This window comes from Siphateles boraxobius, unplaced genomic scaffold, assembly GCF_051911475.1.
Source record: "Siphateles boraxobius isolate OS27281-9 unplaced genomic scaffold, OSU_SipBor_1 2, whole genome shotgun sequence".
Classification (NCBI taxonomy): domain Eukaryota; kingdom Metazoa; phylum Chordata; class Actinopteri; order Cypriniformes; family Leuciscidae; genus Siphateles; species Siphateles boraxobius.
In genome coordinates, this window is record NW_027508810.1 from 1329530 (window position 1) to 1350762 (window position 21233).

General features: G+C 39.8%; 1 protein-coding gene across 6 annotated transcripts in view; it reads left to right on the top strand.

Moving 5' to 3' along the window:
* The window catches only part of gria3b (glutamate receptor, ionotropic, AMPA 3b), a 207017-nt gene that overhangs the window by 166591 nt on the left and 19193 nt on the right, over positions 1-21233 (top strand). For all 6 annotated transcript variants that reach the window (XR_013205823.1, XM_077235640.1, XM_077235644.1 and 3 more), the window contains exon 12: positions 1403-1601. Coding sequence is in view for 5 of the 6 variants with exons in the window: in XM_077235640.1 (XP_077091755.1) it covers positions 1403-1601 (199 nt within the window). In the remaining variant the exon portion in view is untranslated. The remainder of the gene's footprint in view (positions 1-1402; positions 1602-21233) is intronic.

Here is a 21233-nt window from a genome sequence, read left to right on the forward strand (position 1 = left end):
AAAATTCAATAATTATATTACATAAGTTCACTAGAGTTTCTACTTGTTATTTGCATTCTGTGTGTATTTCACAAACCTACATGGTTGCGAGTGAATACAGTCTTCTAAAGGCCACTGCCCTATATTCAGCCCAAGGAAAGAAAACTCTTACATCTGAAAATATTGCATTTGCAAAAATTGCTTCTACATGTAGCTAAATAGAAGCTCAGGATGAAAGTCATGTATCTAAACGAAGTGGATGTAGAACAAATAGAGCAGAAGTGCTGGACTACAGGTGAGAAATAAAACATGTCAAGATGATTTGATAGAGCAGAACAGAGATGATCAACCACTTGTACAAAGAATGAGGCACAACGCTTTGACATTGCAATCTCGTCCTCTATGAAAACCAAATTCACCAAAAAAATCTAATGGTTTGTTTAGGCTTAAAGGGATAGTTACTCAAATGACGATAATTCTTTCATCATGTATTCACCCTCACGTCGTTCCAAACCCATAAGACTTTGGTTGATCTTCAAGTTAAGACATTTCAATGAAACCTGAGAGGTTTCTGTTCCTCCATTGAAAGCCCAGTTAACCAAAATTTAAAAGATACAAAAAGCTCATAAAGGCACCCGTAAACAAACCCATATGAATCGAACTGTTTAATCCAAATTTGTGTGTGTGTGTGTGTGTGTGTGTGTCACTCACAAGAACAAACCTTGGTATTTATGTTTACCATATATGATGCACTCAATGTATGTGCATTTAGATGTGAATAAACACCTAACTAATTTTTGGATATTCTAAGTTTTGGTTACCTATACTTTCAAAGGAGGGACAGAAACCTCTCAGGTTTCATTAAAAAAATATATTAATGTGTGTTTGGAAGATTAACCAAAGTCTTATGGGTTTGGAATGACATGAGGGTGAGACAATGATGACGACATCATTTTTGAACTATCCCTTTAACTTGGGCTATGCTTCAATCCACCAATACAAGAAAATGCTAATTAGTTTAATCTGTGTACAATGTGTTCCAACATGTTTGTTGATCCCGGAAAAACATTCCAATCAACCAATCAGATTTGAGTGACAAGATTACAGTTTATGTCAAGTTTAGGTTTAAAACCAGGGTTAGGTGCTTCTACATCAGTGTGATTCACTGTTAATCATTTCAATATGATTTTAGGAGGAGTTATGGGTAGGGTTAGGTTTAGGGGTAGGGATAGTGTTAGGACTTAATTTTGATACAGGAATGTTGTTCCAGGATCAACAAAATATGTCTAACTTGCCAACATCACGGTGACCATTTCACTGTACATACAGAAATAAATGTTTGTTGAAGTTGATATATTGATTACAATTGTGTTTGCACATCAGGAAAGTATTCAAAGGCTGAATGTTTGTGTTTGTGCATCAGGTCCTTATCGGGCAGAATAGTGGGAGGCGTCTGGTGGTTCTTCACCCTCATCATAATCTCGTCCTACACGGCTAACCTGGCTGCTTTCCTCACAGTGGAGAGGATGGTCTCTCCCATAGAAAGCGCTGAAGATCTGGCCAAACAAACTGAGATCGCATACGGAACCTTGGACTCAGGATCAACCAAAGAGTTCTTTAGGGTGAGTCTCCTACACTTCTGCATTGATCTTCAGATGATTTCAAATGCATCAAACATCAATGGTTGTGAAAGCTTTCAGATCAGACTCTATCCTCTAGTTGCCGCTGTGTTTTTTCAGTTACAGTAATCACAAAGAACTCAAAGAAAAAAGATTTCCATTTGTAGTGACTCAGTCTTTGCCATACATTTCTTTCTTTTAATTATCATTTACATGTTTGTTTTTGCTCAAATCCCAGCATGACAGTTGAACAGCATACAGTGGCACCAAAAATGATTTAGACACACTTAGGCCACATTTAACATTTCTAAATGTCATTGCATTAGATGAAATAACAAACTAAGTGACGATTATTTTAAAGACTCGTAGTACAAGCACAATTTACAAGCAAAAAATTTCCCCAAAATAAATGTGTTTTTGTGAATTCACATGACAGTAGTGCACTCACAAATTTATTTGTAGTGTTTTTGTGTACAAAATTTTGATTCACACGTTCAAGAGTTCAGTTTAAGAGTCATTAACAAGCTGAACATGCAGGGGTTGAACTTGATAAAGACCTACTTCATTCCTGAGAGTCGATACTTTTGCAGACTTTGTATTAGCGGATTGAGGGTAAATATCTACTTCATTCAGCACTCATTTTGATCCTGTTGTTTTACGGCATGAGAAACCACTCCAAACAAATCCGAGTGAGTGAGTGAGCTGTCCGAATGATTCACACTGAATCACAAATTGACTGAGACTTTGCTAACCAACTCAATTCATTGCAAGGAAGTGATTTATTCACGAAATGGACATCACTATTTTCTGATTCTTAACAACCGATAGAACACATAATTGAAGTAGTGCAAGAAAATTATAGTGTTTGCCAGTGATACCTTGCTAATTAATTTCTATTTAAAGCTACATGTTTTAGCAATGCTACAGCTCAACACTGCTGTTTATCTCAGTGTGGCTGCTTGGCATTTTCACACTTTTAAGAACCCTCAAAAACTCATTTGCCATAATATAATGATATATTTGGCAATTGTGGCATCACCAGAGGTCATGTATTAGATGGGAGGTAAGTCCCAGCAAGGTGGTTGGCAGCCTTCCACTTAAGCTACAACTCCCAGAATCCCATGCGTTGAGGCCAGTTACAAGATGGCAGACAATAGAGAACTACAATCCCCAAACCAGGGGCTACTGTAAGTGCTGCCAATGTATGAGACACCATGCCTGGTGAAAAGAGACTGGCGGCATCCAAAATCACAAACTTCCCTACTATACAGTAGGCAAATAAAAAGTATGTGACAAAAGAAGGATGTCCGAATTCACAGTACTCATAATGTACTTGAGTTGGCTAAATGTACCCGGATGACCTATTACTTCCAGTGAGATTCTGAAGTGTGTATACGATAGACACTTTACTATCCCATGAGGCCACGGGAGAGGATATCTGAATGACGGTGAAATGACGCAACTAACGCTGTAGGTCATGGTGAATGTAGTACATCCAGATTACATTCATACTACACACATTCATACTATATAGACCATCTTTTTTAGCAGTCATTGAAGTAATTACTTAATGAAAAAATAAGTACGAGACAGTATTTGATTTCAGAGGCAGCCACTCTTCTCAGTTGAAGTGCGTTGTTTTTTTTTTATTTGTTTTTTTGCCCGTTGTAGGCCGTTGGAGACTATAACTTTTGATGAACTGCAAAACAAGAAGATAGATCCCTCCTTTTTTGTTTTTGATTTATGTGAACCAATTACAACGACCTATCTGAGAGAATCTGTTCTGGTTTGCCTTCCTCTGAGTCGCCCCACAAAGATCCTCAACCTAACAAATTACCACACCATCAACAGTGAAAGCAGGGTCTGCACTATCTAGACTATACTAACCACCCAAACCTTGACTTACTGACTAGGTTATCTGTGTGAATTGTAGGGGGAACTTATTTCATACATCCACCTAAAACCCACAGGCTTACTGGAAAAACATTCCTCTACCTACATTTTTGCAAAATTTAAAAAACGTACCTATTCATACGTACATTTTGACATTTCCAAATCAGCTCCATGTGCAAGACGTACTACTGTAGTAAACTTGCTGGGAAGTTCATCTGGTACAGCAGTGAACCAGAGATGTGGAGCGCTCAGGTACGAGTCCCATGAACAAGAGTCACAATAGAATCTAAAATGCTGAAATGGCATGGTTCCTTCAGCAAATGTGTTTTTATCTCATGTTTGCTTTTGTTGTTTTAAGTTAGATATTTTGAATATATTTTGAAGAATGTCAGTAACCAAACAGTTAGACCCCATTGACTTCCATAATATTTGTTTTCCTACTATGGAAGTCAATGGGGACCATCAACTGTTCTTCAATATTCTTCAAAATATCTTCTTTTGTGTTCAGCAGAAGAAATTTACACAGGTTTAAAACAACTTGAGGGAGCAAATGATGACAGAATTAAAAGTGAACTATTCCTTTAACACTATTGGTTATGTTTAGGGTCGGGTTTAGTATGGGTGGTGCATTATTTTCAAACATTAACATTTTGGCACCACTCACCGGACATTTCATTTCTGAGCTGGCATGATGCATACAACAACCGATGTAATAAACGCTGTCAGAATCCCTTTTATCTGTGTTGGATAAAACGGAACTGTTTTTCCAGTGAGCTTGGGTTTTAAATTGACTTGTTGATTGATGAAATGACATTCGTCCATGTTTCATTCTGGATGCTGGTACCTTGGAGTCTCCAAGTTTAGTACTGTAGCTTTACCAGCTTCACCGGTTAAGTAAGCCTGGATCATGGACATTCATTACAGCAGGGTGGCCACCTGGAGCTTGTTGTTGGAGGAAAAACAAAGAGGAACATTAGCTCTGCCAAGAGCTGCAACCATTTCTTTCCCACAACTGCTTGTTAGGGAAATTCTTCTCTTTTAGCTAACATAGTCAGTTAGGTCTGCGTTATACATCCCTTTTGATGAAGCAGTCATTAAGTCAATGGAGATGACTGCTGTACAACCTTGAGTTAGCCTGAGCTGTCAGCCTGAACTGAAGCCAGGCATCTCTGTAGTCTAATCAAATCCCACATTTAGCCATAGAGGTCAGCTCAAAAACCCTAATTAGTGGCTTTACCTGGGCCTGCAAATTGTGCGTAATGAAAAGCAGCCCAGAGGGTCAAAAAGTACACTTGAAAGATATTGAGAATAAAGTAAGCAATACTTTGAGCACATCAAGACTGACATTGCAATTAGGGCTGAAATTAACTATCTGCGTGATACTGTAATACTTATAACACTCGCTCTACACACACATCCATCGGGTGGAGTGTTTACCGCCCCGTCGGTTTCAGGTTTGTTTGTCGGTGTGTGTTTCATGTCATTAAAGGTTTGCAAGTCGACAACCGAGGGGTTTTGGGATCTCAAATAGTCTATATAATGAGTGTCCTAGTTACACTCTACAGCTCTCAGATTTCCAGTGACATGTGTGAACGGCAATTCCAAGGGACTTTTAATTAAGATTACAGAGACCTGACGGGGAAAAAAAATCCTGATTAATGGAGATTCAAGCTCTATTTTAGATCTGTTTTCAGGAAACACATTCCTGTTTAATTAGAGCCATACGGCAGAGAACAGCTGGATGTTTCAAATCATCCGCAACATTTGGAGCAAGACATATGTCATCCTCTTTGACACATCCCCCAAGTTTATTATTTCCTTTCCAAATATTGCATATATTTACTTAATTTATTTTGTTGGTTTACTCAACATTTCCAATTAAAGTTGTCAGTGAATAATGGTGTTTTGAGCTCAACTCTGCTCTCGGAGAACCACCTGCATAATGTGTCAATATTAACCAACTGATACATGTATTATAAATACTACGCTTGTAAAAATCCATTGATGTAATGCAATAAATTGCTTGTGGAATTTAATAATTGAACAGAATTACTGACCTTTTTTTACTTTTAAAATCCACATATTCCACACATCATTGATCTTTCCTAGTATATTTGAATCATATTTATGGAAAATAATCATGAACTGTACATTATGTGTTTGTTATGTTTAAACATATATTAATGCAAAAAGGAATTAATTCAAGCTATAGTACATCGCACATCTTCGATCTTCTCTCACTTTAGCTGATGCTGAAACCTTAATTCATGCATTAATCACATCTCGTCTGGATTATTGCAATGCTCTATTTCTTGGTCTGCCCAAAAAACGTATTGCAAGATTACAGTTTGTCAAAACTCAGCAGCAAGAGTTCCCACCTCCACCAAGTGTCCTGCTCACATTACTCCTCTGCTACATGACCTTCACTGGCTACCCGTGGCATCACGTATTCAATTTAAGATATTGCTTCTAACGTTTAGTCATTAAATGGTCTTGCACCTCCATATCTGTCTGATCTACTTTACCCTTACTGCCCTGCTCGGTCCCTTAGATCAGCTGAGCTTGGTTTATTGTCCATCCCTTGTTTCTGGTTGTCTACTGTAGGTGGAATGTCATTTAATGTTAATGCTCCAAAATTATGTAATTCACTACCCCTTATACTTTGTAATTAGAGATGCTCCGATCAGCATTTTTGGGGCCGATTACTGATCACCAAAATCATATTCTGTCGATTGCCGATCACTGCCGATCACAGAATGGCAGGGGAATGGGAATCCTTTATCTATAATCTAGCAGAGTATGCACCCTTGTAGAAATTAAACTAACTATGAATCAACTGTATTGGGGGGGGAAACAGTAGAAATAGGCTACAGTCAAGAACTTGAAGAACCACCCAGTTTTTATTTAATTGTTTTTAGAAAATGAGATAGCTTAAGGCTACTGTAGGCCATCTTTCCCAAATAAGGCAGAGTAACATAAAATTATTCCAAACAAAGAGGGGTCAGGCAGACCAACACACATTAGATCAGCTTAATGGGATGGGATCAAGTTACACTTAGGCATACTTGGAAATTGTAGCCTGTTAATACACTGACTACAAATAATAATTGGCAGCAAAATGTAAATCTTGTTACACCAAAACTGGCTACTGCCACAAAGGACAAAAGGACAAAACTATGGCAAGTTTTTTTCTGTTATTATTATGATTCATAATAATTAGGTTAATAAGCAGGTTAGCAGGTGACGGAACCCTTTATCCTCCACAACGGATAGAGGTTGTTCGTCGAGGCAAATGAATTCCATAATTCTGAACGTGATGTCTTTCCATGTCTTTTCCGCTGTATGGCTCACGTCGTATAAAGCTATCACTCACAGTCGGCTGATTGAGGGATTGGGTTGTTGGCGTCGGCTGGTTAAGTTTCTCATACTCGGCATATTCAGTTGTTGTATGGTGTGTTCGAAGATGCCTAATCATGTTAGTAGTGTTAAATTGGTGGCTTCCACCTCGAGGGATTTCAGCACGACATACATTGCAATTGGCTAATTTTACGTCTTTGTCGAACACTTTGAAAAACTTCCAGACAGGAGAAGGAGAACTCATGTTGCCACTGGCAAGCTCCGCTCTGCTGTTGTGTGCCCGTGCGCCGCGCATGCAGGTGGAAAAAAGTCGCGCAAGTAATTTACGTCACGTGATCGACTTTTTTGATCGGCGCTTTTGGGGTTCGCCGATCAAGCTTTTGCGGCCAATATCAGCCGATCACAATCGGCGGCCGATCAATCGGAGCATCACTATTTGTAATGTCTCATCTGTGGCTACATTCAAGACTCAGCTGAAACATATCTATTTAACATCTATTTTGGATGATGTGACTATGTGTTCTATGTGTTTGTAATGTGTGTAAGTGTGTGTAAATGTATTGTAATGTACAGTGTATAGCGACCTTGAGCTACGGAAAGGCGCTGTATGAATAAAACTTCTTCTTCTTCTTCTTCTTCAAATACTCCAGACTTATCTTATCGAGTATGGATGGTCGAGTCACATTAAACTGAAAGCTGTCTCCGTGAAGAGATGAAATATTACATTTATTAAAAGCAGATATGGTGCATGAACTCTTTTTTTAATATTTAAAACCATCACTGTGCCTCTGGCCCTGAGGAATCTGTAATGATTGAGAGAGTTGGTTCAGGTTTGTTCCTGCGCTGAGCTGGCTGATGCTGTTAAAATGCCATTCTTCATTGACGGTTTTTAGAGCAATGGAGAGATTGTCAAAATCTCAAACAGCGAAGTGTCATTAGCGAAATGTCATTCAGTTTGTCCTACTGACAATGGAGATGATTCTTTTGACATTGATATATGTTTATTCTCCTCTAAAACACAAACAGTTTTATTGAAAGTGTGCAGGCGGTGAGATGCGGTTGTGGATAGCATGTAATCCTTGATCAATATCTACTCAAGCTGCTGCTCACATCTGTTTCTCACATAAAGAAAAGCTGCTGACTCACTCAGAAGATGCCTTCGCCTCACCACATTCAACACTCATATACACAGAATTTCAATTGATGACCATTTTTTTTATTGTCCACTTTAGGCATTCTACTAACTAAAAGGAACTTTGCAACTACTTATACTTCAGGGCTGTTGTATGCTTGATTCTGATTGGTTGAGGATGTTCTAAGGTGTGCAATTATTTTCAGGGAAACGCATGCATAAAGTAGTTCCAGGGAGGTCTTGACCGTATTACCGTTCCATATCACTTTGCGTAGTTAACTGTAATAACGGAAAAAAGGATACAATTCATAACAAGAGAAAAAAAAAGACGGACAATTTAGATATTCCGGAAGTAAATTTTAATATTTATGATGAACATGAAAATTTTAACAACAGGGCGATGGCAGTATTGGATAGCCCAGATGAAAAAACGAATAAACGGAAGAGGACGTCGAAGGCAGCAGGCAACAACAAAAGACATAAAACATTCAGCGTAGAACAGCTAGACAGACTCGAGGGCGAAAAACATGAAGAAAACACCAAAAAAACAACAGCTTGGGCTGTCAATGTGTTTAAAGACTGGCTTAAGGCCCAAAATACGTCTGTGGACAAAGTAGAGAGAGACGGGGCAGACGCTTTAAATACCCAGCTGTGGGCTTTTTATGCCACTGTCTGAAACACATCCGGTGCAGAGTATTCAGTGTCAAGTATTCTCTCCCTATGAGCTGGCCTGAACCGCTATATATCCAAATACAACATCATTGTGCAGTCAGAATTCAAATCATCCAACGACGGATTCAACTCAAAAAGTTTTGCAAGGCTGGGAAAGACTCCAGTACTCATCATCCTCCCATTTCGACCGCTGAAATAGAGCGCATTCGTAACTCCCCCTATCTGTCACCAGACACAGCAGCCGGGCTGGTTTGCAAGGTCTGGTTTGACATTCAGCTGAACCTGGCAAGGAGGGGGCGTGAAGGAAATCGAGAATTAAGAAAGACGAAAATTCATCATTCATTCATCATTAAAAAAGACGAAAATGATGATGAATATATTTGCTTGTCTTATAATTAGGGCTGGGTACCGAGTTCGGTACTTTTTAGGTACCGACCGAATTGCCTCGATACTACCGAGTATCGAAACATGTCTTGTTTTTCGGTACCAGTTTCGGTACCTAAGTGGTTAATCTCGTCAACGTCAGTGAAACAATAAACATGCGGCATGATTGGCTGTGGCGGAAAAACACTAGTTTACGCGGCTGCCCAGAGACGTGGCTCGTCGCACGTGAGGCTGTAGTGTGTGAGTGTATGGGTAAGCGTCCAACCCAGATTGATAGAAAATATGTGGAAATGATCAAAAGTGTACCTATGTACCCAACTCGATGCCATAAGCACACGATGCAATATTTTCTACAAGATAATTGCTGTCAAGACCGGTAACACGGTAAATCTGATAAGGCACTTAAAAGCGCACAGAATACATTCGAGAGTAGAAAGTTTATCAGCCTTCGACTACAAGAACTGGAGCGCGTCACATATAAACCAAAACTCAGCGTATAGGATACTTGCCTCACAGACATGAGTTCTATATATAAAAATAGACAAATAGTTCTATATATGTTCAAAATATGTCTACTTTTAAACGAAACAATTAGAAATAAATAGTTTGATTACCTAATCCATATAGGCGCGCGTTCACTATGGCAGGGATGACGAGTCAGCATCGCAAATTCGCAATAATCATCTTTGCAGCCAACACGTTTAGTAAACACTTGTTCATTAATAAACAATTAAAATATCTCCTTGCTATCGTTTCCCGACACATCCATAATCATTAGGCTACTTTTGCCAGTGCTTTGCGCAAGCTTCATGTGTGCTGAGCGTTAGGCATATATCCTGCACCCCAGTAGCCTATATTTAATTCAATTCACATTTATTTGTATAGCATTTTTACAATACATATCGTTTCAAAGGAGCTTTACAGAAAATGCATGTGTCTAAATTACAATTTAGAGTGATCTGTTATCTGGGGTGACTGTGTGTAAAGCATTTCAATTAATTTTCATTCAGTTTCATTGTTAAACAATGCATTAAGTTAAGGCAGAAACAATGAGCTCATTGAAGTAAAGAATACATGTTGTTAAATGATTAGGAAACATAGAAAACTTTAGCATTGGTGCTTTTTTTACAGACTCAAAATATGAGTGTAAAAAAGTCAACAAACTGAAAAAATAAAAGTTATTTTTTTTAGGTAATGTTATATTGATAAAATTGGTATCGAAAAAAGTATCGTTCAGGAACCGGTATCGAAGTAAAGGTATCGGTATCGGTATCGAAAATTTTGTTACGATACCCAGCCCTACTTATAATGCAGAAACAAAAAAACTAGAGGTGGGCATAGATTAATTTTTTTAATCTCACTGGAATCTTGGAATTAATCTAGATTAATCTAGATTAAAATGGCTCATTTGAATTCTGCCGAAGGCATTCAGAATATGTGTGCTACCCAAATAATGACTAAAAGTAAGTCTTTGAGAATAGTTCGCCTCACGTAGGGATGTGAATTTCTGCCAAAAATGCCATTCGACAATAGAGGAGCAAAAGTCGAATATCGTTCAAAAATAATTATAAAATAAAATTATTTTTGTAAATAAAACGCACAAATACAATGATAGAAAGGAAGGCCAATTTCATCTTTAGCGATTTGTAATTGAACAAGTAACATGTTTTCGTTGTTTTTTTTTAAACATAGTAACTTAGGCTAATTGGAAGAAGAAAAAAACAATAAGTACGACGTAGCGACAGTCCGTTTTTGCATCGCCAAACCAGATGCTCGTTAGATCAAAAAATAATGTCATATGTCATAATGATTTTATGTGAACCTGCCTTTACCGGCAATAGCCTCCTCCTTTTTAAACAAATTAGTTTCAATCAATGTAAACTATTCGTGTGACTATGCCCCTGCGCAATACACACACATTCCCGCGGGATGGCGGTGTTAATTTCGTAAACCGTACACAATTGTATCTTATTTATTATGTAGCCTATAAATTAATGTATATGTCCGACGGATAATGTCATAGTTTTTAGTAGTGCTATCATGGCGTAATAATCTGTTTGGTTGTAAAATGTATTACCTGAATGAAATGAAATCGAATGTATCGTCCTGTGGAATCATTCATTCACAGACAGCTTATGAAGATGTTCAACTAATAAAGATCTTCATCGCTGGCAAAAAATATGATGCATTTGCAGATTTGCTTTCACTAGACTAAACTGTAGCTCTTGATGTTCTTAAATCTTCCTATTACGACTCCGTGTCGAGTGTGATTGAACGCGCTTCAGACGATTCAGTGCGTGAGGAACTGAACAGAACTGATTCGCGAACCGATTTAGACAGATCTGCCAACTTGTTTGATGAAGTCTTTGAACAGAATTGACCCAAAAGAGTGATTCATTTGTAAATTGAGCATCGCTCATGCCCATAAAAAAGATACAGCGCGCTTGGAATAAACTCATTTAACAACATGTAAAGTAACGAGAGGAACGATCGCCCAATGTAACATGTAAAAGTATACACCTTGTGTCCCTGACAGGAAAATACCCTGCTGTGCGATTTGCGCGAAAATATAACGATATTCGAAAAAGCTATTTCATGATCCCAACCCAACTTTGAGAATAGATTAACGGCGATATTTTTTTCATCGCCCGATAAGAGTCTCACGTTAACGCAGCACGTTAACGCCGATAACGGCCCACCACTAAAAAAAACACACAAAAAAACACAAAAAAACCACAAAGATCCCAACAAAGACTTCTACCGAGGATTCATGTTTGCCAATCCAGGGGACCCCCTTTGCCCGGTTAAAAGTTTCAGAAAGCACATCGCCAAATGCCCACCTGATGCCACATCCTTCTATCTTCATCCACTGAAAGCCCCACAGGAGAAGCTTGACAGGAGAGATTGCTGTTATTCCCACAAACTGATGGGTGTGAACTATCTTGGAAACATGCTTCCATGCATCAGCGGGGCAGTCGGGTTATCTAAAAGATACTCCAACCATTCATTAAGAAGCACTGCAGTTCAAATGCTGTAAGAGGCAGGGTTGGAGAGTAGACAGATCATGTCTGTCACAGGGCACAAGTGTGAAACAAGCCTGAGAAGCTAGTGGGCACCTTCCGCTAAAGAAAGAAAGAAATGGAGCTTGATCCTCTCAGGAAACAAAAGTACAAACAAAAATCAAGCCAAGGATCACCAGGATAAAAAACCCTCTGCTAATATGCAGCTCCATGCGCTTGATCTGCCATTTTCAATGACTAACTTCACAATCAATGGAAACGTGCCGTTTAATTTTAATAAATAAAGTATTATAAAAATATTTTAATATAATAATAAAAATAAAGTAATAAATAAGAAAATATAATAAAGTTTTCTATAATCAATAGAAAATGAAACTGAATATACATAAATGCATAGTCATGCTGCACAGCTTTTTGTCATTAGCCTATTAATAGGCCTATAAAAAATAAATAAATAGTCTAATAAATAAATTAAATAATATTGACGCACATGCTTTTCTGTCTCATTATTGCAACCTCTCTCTGTCTTTCTATCTGTCTCTCTAATAACTGCACTAATAACTGCATTAGTCTGCTATCAGTAGCTCAAACCTCTGTTACTAACTCTAAAATTATGTTTTGGAATTAGCAACGGAGACATGGGATTAGATGCGTAAATAATTAGTCCTATATACAAGAGCGTTTTAATGATAAAAACTTATAACCCAATCTTGGAATGCATCATTTGAACAATGTTTCGAGGTGTGGTAACTGTAGTACAATTGGAAAAATTTACTTCAGGCCGTTGAATTCTTAGAAAAATAATGCAAAAAACTCTGCTTCGCGTCGTCATCGCATTACCACCTCAGTTTTTGGATTATTTTCTGAATAATTCAACGGCCTGTCGTCAATTATTCCTTACATGTCAACTAGCAGTCATCAGAGTATTAGTAGACTGTATGGTTAATATCTGCTAACACTTTGTGATGCTCCCCAACCAACATTCTACTATCCTTCTATTCTACTGTCCTCTTTGTCTCTGTTACGAACTGCTCCAAGACAAGGTTGAGGATCCAAATGCAGTTTATTAGAGTAATCCAGAATCATAATCAAACACAAGCAAAGGGTCAAGCACAGGAAGGCAGTCCAAACAAACAAGCAGGGGTCAGAGGCAAAAAGGGAATCCACGAAACAGGTAAAAACCAAGAACCAAGAGACAATGAAATCAGGGAGAATGCTCAGAAATGCAGCGCAACAACATACAAAACTTCGCAGTCAGTAAGTGTGAACCCAGGCTTATATGGGGTGAGCTAAACAAGGTAATGACATACAGGTGAATGATCAGTGATAATGATTCCGGGCAGTGAGTTATGGGAGATCTGGTTTGTGAGGGAATAACAATAGTCTGATGTCGAGTGCCCTCTGGTGGGCACTCCCCGTCAAAGGAGAGGCTCCAAGATGCTCCTACAATTCTCCAGGAGGGAGGTGGAGCGGAGGCAGACCTAGGGGCGGGATGGAGGGCTCAGGCCCGTGGAGCGGAAGAGGGCCTGAAGACTGAGGTGGAGCGAAGGAGCAGGCTGAGCAGGCGTCCAGGGCGGAGCAAGCTGTGCTGGCGCCGACGGTTCAGGGGGCCAGGGCGGATCTGACACTTCAGGGGTAGAGGCGGCCGAAGACACAGACGTAAAGTCGGCCATTTTGTCCGAAGACATGTGTAGAGGCAGCCATCTTTGTTTGAAGACACCGGCGTAGAGTCGGCCATCTTGTCCGAAGATATAGACGCAGACCACGCCTCAAACTCAGGAACAGGCTCTGACCCAGGAACAGGCACATGCTCAGACTCAGGAACAGGCAGCCTGGCGGCGGCCATCTTGGCCGGAGACAAACTCTCAGGCGTGGCGGCGGCCATCCTGGCCGGAGACGAATTCTCAGGGGTGGCAGCCAACTTGGGCGTGAGCTCATGGACTGGAGCTGATGTGTGTGCTGCCCACACAAACAAAATAGCTGTGGCCACTACGACCAGCGCTGCATCTTCCAGAGCTGACACAGGCGCGGCAGCCATCTTGTCAGAAGACAGGCTTGTCAGTGAACAGTCTCTGGCTGAGCAAGCGTGACGTGAACCCTCTCTGGCGCAGCAGACGTGACTTTAGGGAAGCTCATGCTCATCAGGAGTGACGTGACTAAGCTCAGGCTCGGCAGGACTGACGTGAAGAAGCTCAGGCTCGACAGGACTGACGTGAAGAAGCTCAGGCTCGGCAGGACTGACGTGAAGAAGCTCAGGCTCGGCAGGACTGACGTGAAGTAGCTCAGGCTCAGAAGGACTGATGTGAAGAAGCTCTGGTGTAGAAACCTCTGCACGGGAAGGTACTGGAACCACAGGACTAGCGACCATTATGGTTGGAGATGCTTGGTGACCGTGGTGGGCCAAACTCCGTGGGCACTGGATCTTGGTGTGTGGTGCCTCTCCCCAAAAAAACGTTTAGGGGACATGTCCTCCTCAACCTCACCAACCGTGAAAGATGAACCACACAAAAGCAGGACATAATCCAAAAATTCAATGAGGGACCCTCGAGGACCATCACAGATAAGCTTTGGTAATAATCGTTGAGTCCGTAACAAAAGAAGTCAATAAGGGCAAAATCAGGAAAGTCGGTGAAATGCGCAAGGTCTAGGAAATCCAAATACAGTTTATTCAAACACAGGCAAAGTGTCAAGCACAGGAAGGTAGTCCAAACAAACAAACAAGCAGGGGTCAGAGGCAAAAATGGAACCCACGAAACAGGCAAAAATCCGCAACAACATACATAACTTTGCAGTGAGTGAGTGTGAAAACCATGCTTATATGGGGTGAACTAAACAAGGTAATGACATACATCTGAATGTGATCAGTGATAATTAGTCCGGGCAGTGAGTTATGGGAAATGTAGTTTGTGAGGGAATAACAATAGTCTGATCTGGAGTCTGATGCCCTGATGCCGGTAGATGTCCTGATGCCCTGATGCCGGTAGAAGTGCAAGGTGGAGACCCAGGCAGAGCTGAGAAGGCGAAGACCCAGGGTGACACAAAAGGCCTGGAAGGCCAAGGTGGAGTAGCAGGCTCGCGGGACTGAGGTGAAGACGGGCCTGGCAGACCCGCGCAGAGGCTGGGAGTGAGGACAATGGCAAAACCGGAGGGAAGGAAGAGCCTGGCAGAGCTATGGGGAAGCCAAAGGAGCGTCAAGCCAAGGTGGAGCCGATGAGTCGGAGTGCCGAGGTGGAGTCCAGGGCTCGGAGACTCAAGGTGAAGCCAAAGGATCGACACAGCAGGGCGAGCCCGTTCTCATCCTTTGGCGGCATATGTGACGCCATATGACAAAACGGCGAAATACTACGCACATGGCACCCTTTAGCGTGAATATAACACGCGAACCCAAGGCGTCATAAAGTTGACTGGCATACTTTAGCGTGAATATGAGACGCAGACCCTACCCCACACCTAAACCTACCCATCACAGTGCGTGTTATATTGACGATAAAGGGTGCCATGTGCGTAGTATTTCGCCGTTTTGTCATATGGCGTCACATATGACGCCAAAGGATGAGAATGCGTTAGCAGGGCAGAGTTGGAGACCTGAAAGGCCAAGGTGGATCAGAGCAGCTGGCCGGAGCCACTGAAGGAGGAGCCAAGGGGCTGAAGGGAGTCAGCGGAGTCAGGCCGAGGAACTGAACGGCATTGTCAGAGCAAGAGGGAGTGTGAGGCTGAGCTGGACCAGCTGCAACGAAGGATACTTGAAACAGCACGAGATCTGCAGTGATGATGGAGACTAGAGGCTGGGCATGACCAGCAGGGATTGGAGAATTTAGGGAAGGACATCATCCAAATCATCATACCACTCCTTGTGGACCAGAGTGTGGTCTGAACTCCATTCCATGCCCTCAACACCACTAATACACCTTCTGGGATGGATATTTGTGCCGGCTCTCGCACCGGAACAGATTCCATGATGGGCTCAGGCTCTGGGACAAAAATGACCTCTGCCATTTGATCTAGCCTGATCTGAACGAGGATGGATGATGAGAGGATGGTGGACATGGGCTGGGGAGGTTGCAGCTGATTGGTGATGTCCTCTTTTATCTTGCTGACTGACAGCCACAGCACATAATCCATGTATTGTGCCAGCATGCATGTGATAGCTCCTGCTGGTAGCAGTTGGAAAAAGTGATCATTCAGCCCAATCCAGAAGCAGGTTGTTCAGGTGCCGTCACTCCTGGTCACCAGATGGCTGAGCTTGAGGAACTCCTCTATGTATCTAGTCAAGGGATCTTTTGCAAGGGTTTAGGATAATGTTTTGGGGGAGTGAGTGGATAGCTGCTAGCTCCATATTCTTATCTGGGTCAGTTCTTCTGAAGAATCAACAAACGAAGAATCAACACACAAATACTTGGAAAAACAAACATAAATATTTATGTAATATTACATAACTAATAAATATTAGTCTTTATTTAAATGAACTAAACTTACAGGTGATTGCTGGAGAATAAATGGTAGGAACACAGGAAAAACACAAACCACACTAAATGTAAATGTGAACTGACCAGGACTAAAATACACAGGGCTAACAAAGGAAAGTAGATGAGACACAGGTGAACGGAATCAATGAGGGAAACCAAAACAATTACTATGGCAACAGATGAGAAGTGAGAACAAAGGGCACAGGAAAAAAACACAGAAAACAAGAAAATACAAACATAAACCTAACATAAAGTGGGTTATACTTTATATTAGAAGGCCTTAACTACTATGCACTTAACCATTAGATGTAATATACTTACTAATTATGTGCTTTTTAATTACATTGAAAGTACTTACATTCAATAAACAGTTATATTTATGCTGTTAACGCTAACTGTAACACAACCATTTACTCAAAACCAAACTCTTAACCCTTATAATCCTAACCCTACCTTTACTCCTAAACCCAACCATACCTCAAAATCATTAGCAGTAAATGTAGGAGTGCATAGTCTTGTGGGTATTTATTGTTAGTACATACAGTAGAAGTTTAGGCCACCTAAAATAAAGTATGACCATAGAGAGTAAAACTTGAAAAAGCACATTACAGTGTGATGGCAGCAGGCAGATTCCCAGTAGCCATTCACTGAACACCACAATGAAGAGCATCCTTTAGGACGTGCCATATTGCTAATGACGGATTTTTGCTAACACTATTTCTGCGGCTTAAAATACATGATGTGAAAACACTGTATGACTAACAGTGCTCTGGGCTGGACAGACCACACAGAAAGGTCAGGCTATGCTTCTGTTTCCTTCCATGTATTTTAAAATTGTATACGCGTTACAACAATTGAATGCTAAATGAATGTTGAATGTGCAGAAAAGGCTCAGGAAGTCTCAGAGCATATATATTATTTCTAATCCAAACCTATATATCATGCATAACTCCACAAGCTGCATCCAGAATGTTTGCCCAAAGCATGAAAACACTTTCACAGCTGAGGAATTATGGGTGAAGGGAACTAAACCTTATACATTATACAGAACAATATGCCTGGCCATGAAATTAAATGCACCTCATGGATTGAACTTTCAGGACCTTCTGGCAAAAACTCCAGAAGACACAGACTGATATGTCTGACAGTTGTGAGTTAATAAATAAAATAACTCTTACCAGACATTTTTTCAAATAGTTTGTTATCTAATGCAATGATATTCACACATAGCTTCCCGGTGAGTAACAACTCAAGCAGTACACTGCAGAAAAAGTATTGGGCACTGGGGAGAAATATGTTCCGTCTCCAAACCAAATGATTCAGGAGTAAAGTTGTGGAGAGTGAGATGGAGCGGGAGATATGAGGTGGATGTGAACAGCACCATAATAAGCTCATGATGAGGACAGAGATATGAGGAGAGAGGAACATGATGAAAGCAGCCTGCAATGTGTGGAACATGTTTACTCAGGACATACAGCTACTGTATATAGATTATTACACCAATAATAGAGCAGTATTAGAGACATGTTGTTATGATTCTGAACTCTAATATACTCTAATTATTGTCTGTCCAAAAATATTTTGTTCAGATGAACTTTTTATTAAATACATGTACAAACATGTATTGGTCGTTTCTTTTCGATTTGAAGTCCCCCTTTGGGAATGATTTTATCCTTTAAAACTCACCTTTGATCACCAAAATGACATATTTAAGCGTTTATTCCTTGAAAAAAATTCTCCATGCCTTAAAATCGCTTAAGTGTAAAGGTCCCTTCGCAATTTTCATATGCGTTATTGTGTATTCGTCATCCTAAAAATTCGTCATGCACAGAAACCTGGCACACTGAGTCCGATGCATGTTAATCTGTTGTGGAAAAAAATCAAAAAACAATACAAAATGGAGTCTTCAAGCAGTGAGGATGATTTAGTTGTCCTCTCTCTTCTTAAAAAGAGAAAAAGTAAGCGGAAATATTGGGTCCATCCTATTCTGAGATTGCGTAGAGAGTTAGGAGAGTTCCACCTATGTGTCTGCGGGATTATCCCGAGCGATTCAAAGTTTACTTCAGGATGTCAGTGGATGTCACTTTGCTAGCGATACTGGAGCCACATATTAAAAAGAAGTCCACCAATTTCCGTGAACCAATTGATCCTGAACAGTTCTGGATTGTGGCGTTTGCTTGTACGGTGGCTCTGAATTGTCAAAACACCACTCAAAGATGCTACGGATGCGAAAAACGCAGAAGATCGGAGGCAGTGTGTAAACGTGATTGGCACAATGCTAGTTCATATTTATTTTTGAAGGTGTCGGGCATCAGTGGCTTTGCTGTCAGCAGACTTTAGTTGCAGGTTTGTTCCCCGTAAGACAGAGACTCGTGTCTTCACACTGAGAGCTGTTTAATTCTGCTCTCTAAAAAATACCTGTCTACCTGAACCTCTCATGGCCCTGTAGAGCAAGAGCAGCGGTAAACACTTTCTTTTCCCTTCCAAGTGGCTCTAATGTGAAGTTTATATGCTAGGCTGTGCGTCTGCAGTGCGGTGACACTTTCATTTCGCGAGCTGAATGATATGACCCCTAGCTCGGCACAATGTAGGCTCCGGTAATGCTCCACAAAACTGAAGGGAGGAGAGGATGGTTGAGCTTTCGACTTCACGTCACTCTCGCAGTCGGTCAGGAGCAGTCGCCCTGTCTCTAATCCTCTATCCAAGTATTTATTCCCACATCTTCAGTAGCTGAAGTGACATATTGAAGTAGAATGGAGACAGTTTCAGAGCAACAACTCTCTTTTGACCCAAATTGCCATTGTAGGACTGTCTCTCCGAAGGAAGGTTTAAACACTTCCCATTAAAGTTGAGGCAGTAGAGTTTGGGTTTGACCTCACATTATGATGTAAGCATGTATCAAATGAAACACTTTGTCATACTACAAAAATTGGTATTTAAATGGTCCTTTGAGGAACCCCGTGTGAAAAAGAAGTGTGCTTACTTGTGTCGAATGTGCACTTGTTTTTTTTTTTTTCAAACTGAACTTGTCTTGGAGATAATATATTACTGAAATAAAAGGCTGCTTAAGTGTACTTAAATAGAGTAGACGTACATGACTGTTTCTTAACTTTGAGTGTTCAGAAAGTGCACTTTGTAATAATGTCAAATTAAAAGTTTTACTTAAAAGTCCATTTTAAATCATTGTGGTTTAATAATCGTTCTGTCTATGCTTATTTTGATGTGTTGATTAACATACTAAAGCAGTAACATAATAAAGTACTTGATTGTCATTTTAACTCTAGTGTCATTCAATATTACATTTAAAGTAAATAGGCTATATTTAGACATAAAAACTTGAATAGAAATTGCATTACATTATAGTTTACCATAAATGCTTGTCATTACATTCGGGAATACACTTTAACCATATTTCAAAGACAATAGAAGTCATTATAAAATTACAAATAAAGCTGTACAAGTCTTACTTGACTAGGTCAAAGCATTCTTAAGTCAACTAATTGCATTTTATATAAACGTAAATACATAATATATATATATATATATATACCTATAATACATTTGGTTACACTTTATTTCGATAGTCACTTTAGACATTCTACTAACTATAAGTAACTTTTCAACTACATGTCAACTAACTGTAATTAGAGTATTAGTAGGCTGTAGTAGACTGTCAGTAGACTGTTAGGTTATGGTTAGGTGTTAGGGTTCGGGTTCGGAGAACAAGTTGACTTGTAGTTGCCAAGTTACTTATAGTCAGTAGAATATCTTTTGGGGGACCAACAAAATAAAGAGTTAGCAGATATTAAGCAGACAGTCTACTAATACTCTAATGACAGTTAGTTGACATGTAGCTGCAAAGTTACTTATAGTTAGTCGAATGTCTAAAGTGGACTATCGAAATAAAGTGTTACCATACATTTTCCTTTAATTTTAAGTGGCATGCAATTAAGTGTCTGAAAACATTACATCAAATTCACACTTAAAATATATTATTTCTATAATAAGTACTTTTTTTTAAAGGGTACTTACCCCCCCCCCCCCCCCCCCCCCCCCCCCAAATTAAAAAATAGACACATGGTATAACCACTGAGACATATAGTTTAAAAAGTAGAAGATAATACCTTTGTACTCCTACTATATTCATCTATGGTAGCACCCGTGGGAAAGTGTATACTTCTGAGTAAGACAGTTTTGGGACATATCCTGCACCTTTGACACTATTTTCCACGTACTATGATTTATGAAGCACTAATTATCCATTTTGCATAGGAGAGATGAAATGCCTGTTGGGATGTTTTTAATGTTTTTAAAATAAGTCTCTTCTGCTCACCAAGGCTACATTTATTTGATTAAAAATACTAAAAAAAAACAACCCCCAAAAAAACAGTAATATTGTTAAATATTATGACAATTTAAATTGACTGTTGAATATATTTTAAAATGTAATTTATTCCTGTGATGAAAGCTGAATTTTCAGCATCATTACTCCAGTCTTCAGTGTCACATGATCCTTCAGAAATCACTATAATATGATGATCTGACGCTCAAGAAACATCTATGATTATTATCAATGTAGAAAACTTGTTCAGGAAAAGAATTTCAGGATTCGTTGATGAATAGAAAGTTCAAAAGAACAGCATTTATTTGTAATAGAATATTTTGTAACATTATAAATGTATTTACTGTAACTTTTGATCAATTTAATTCA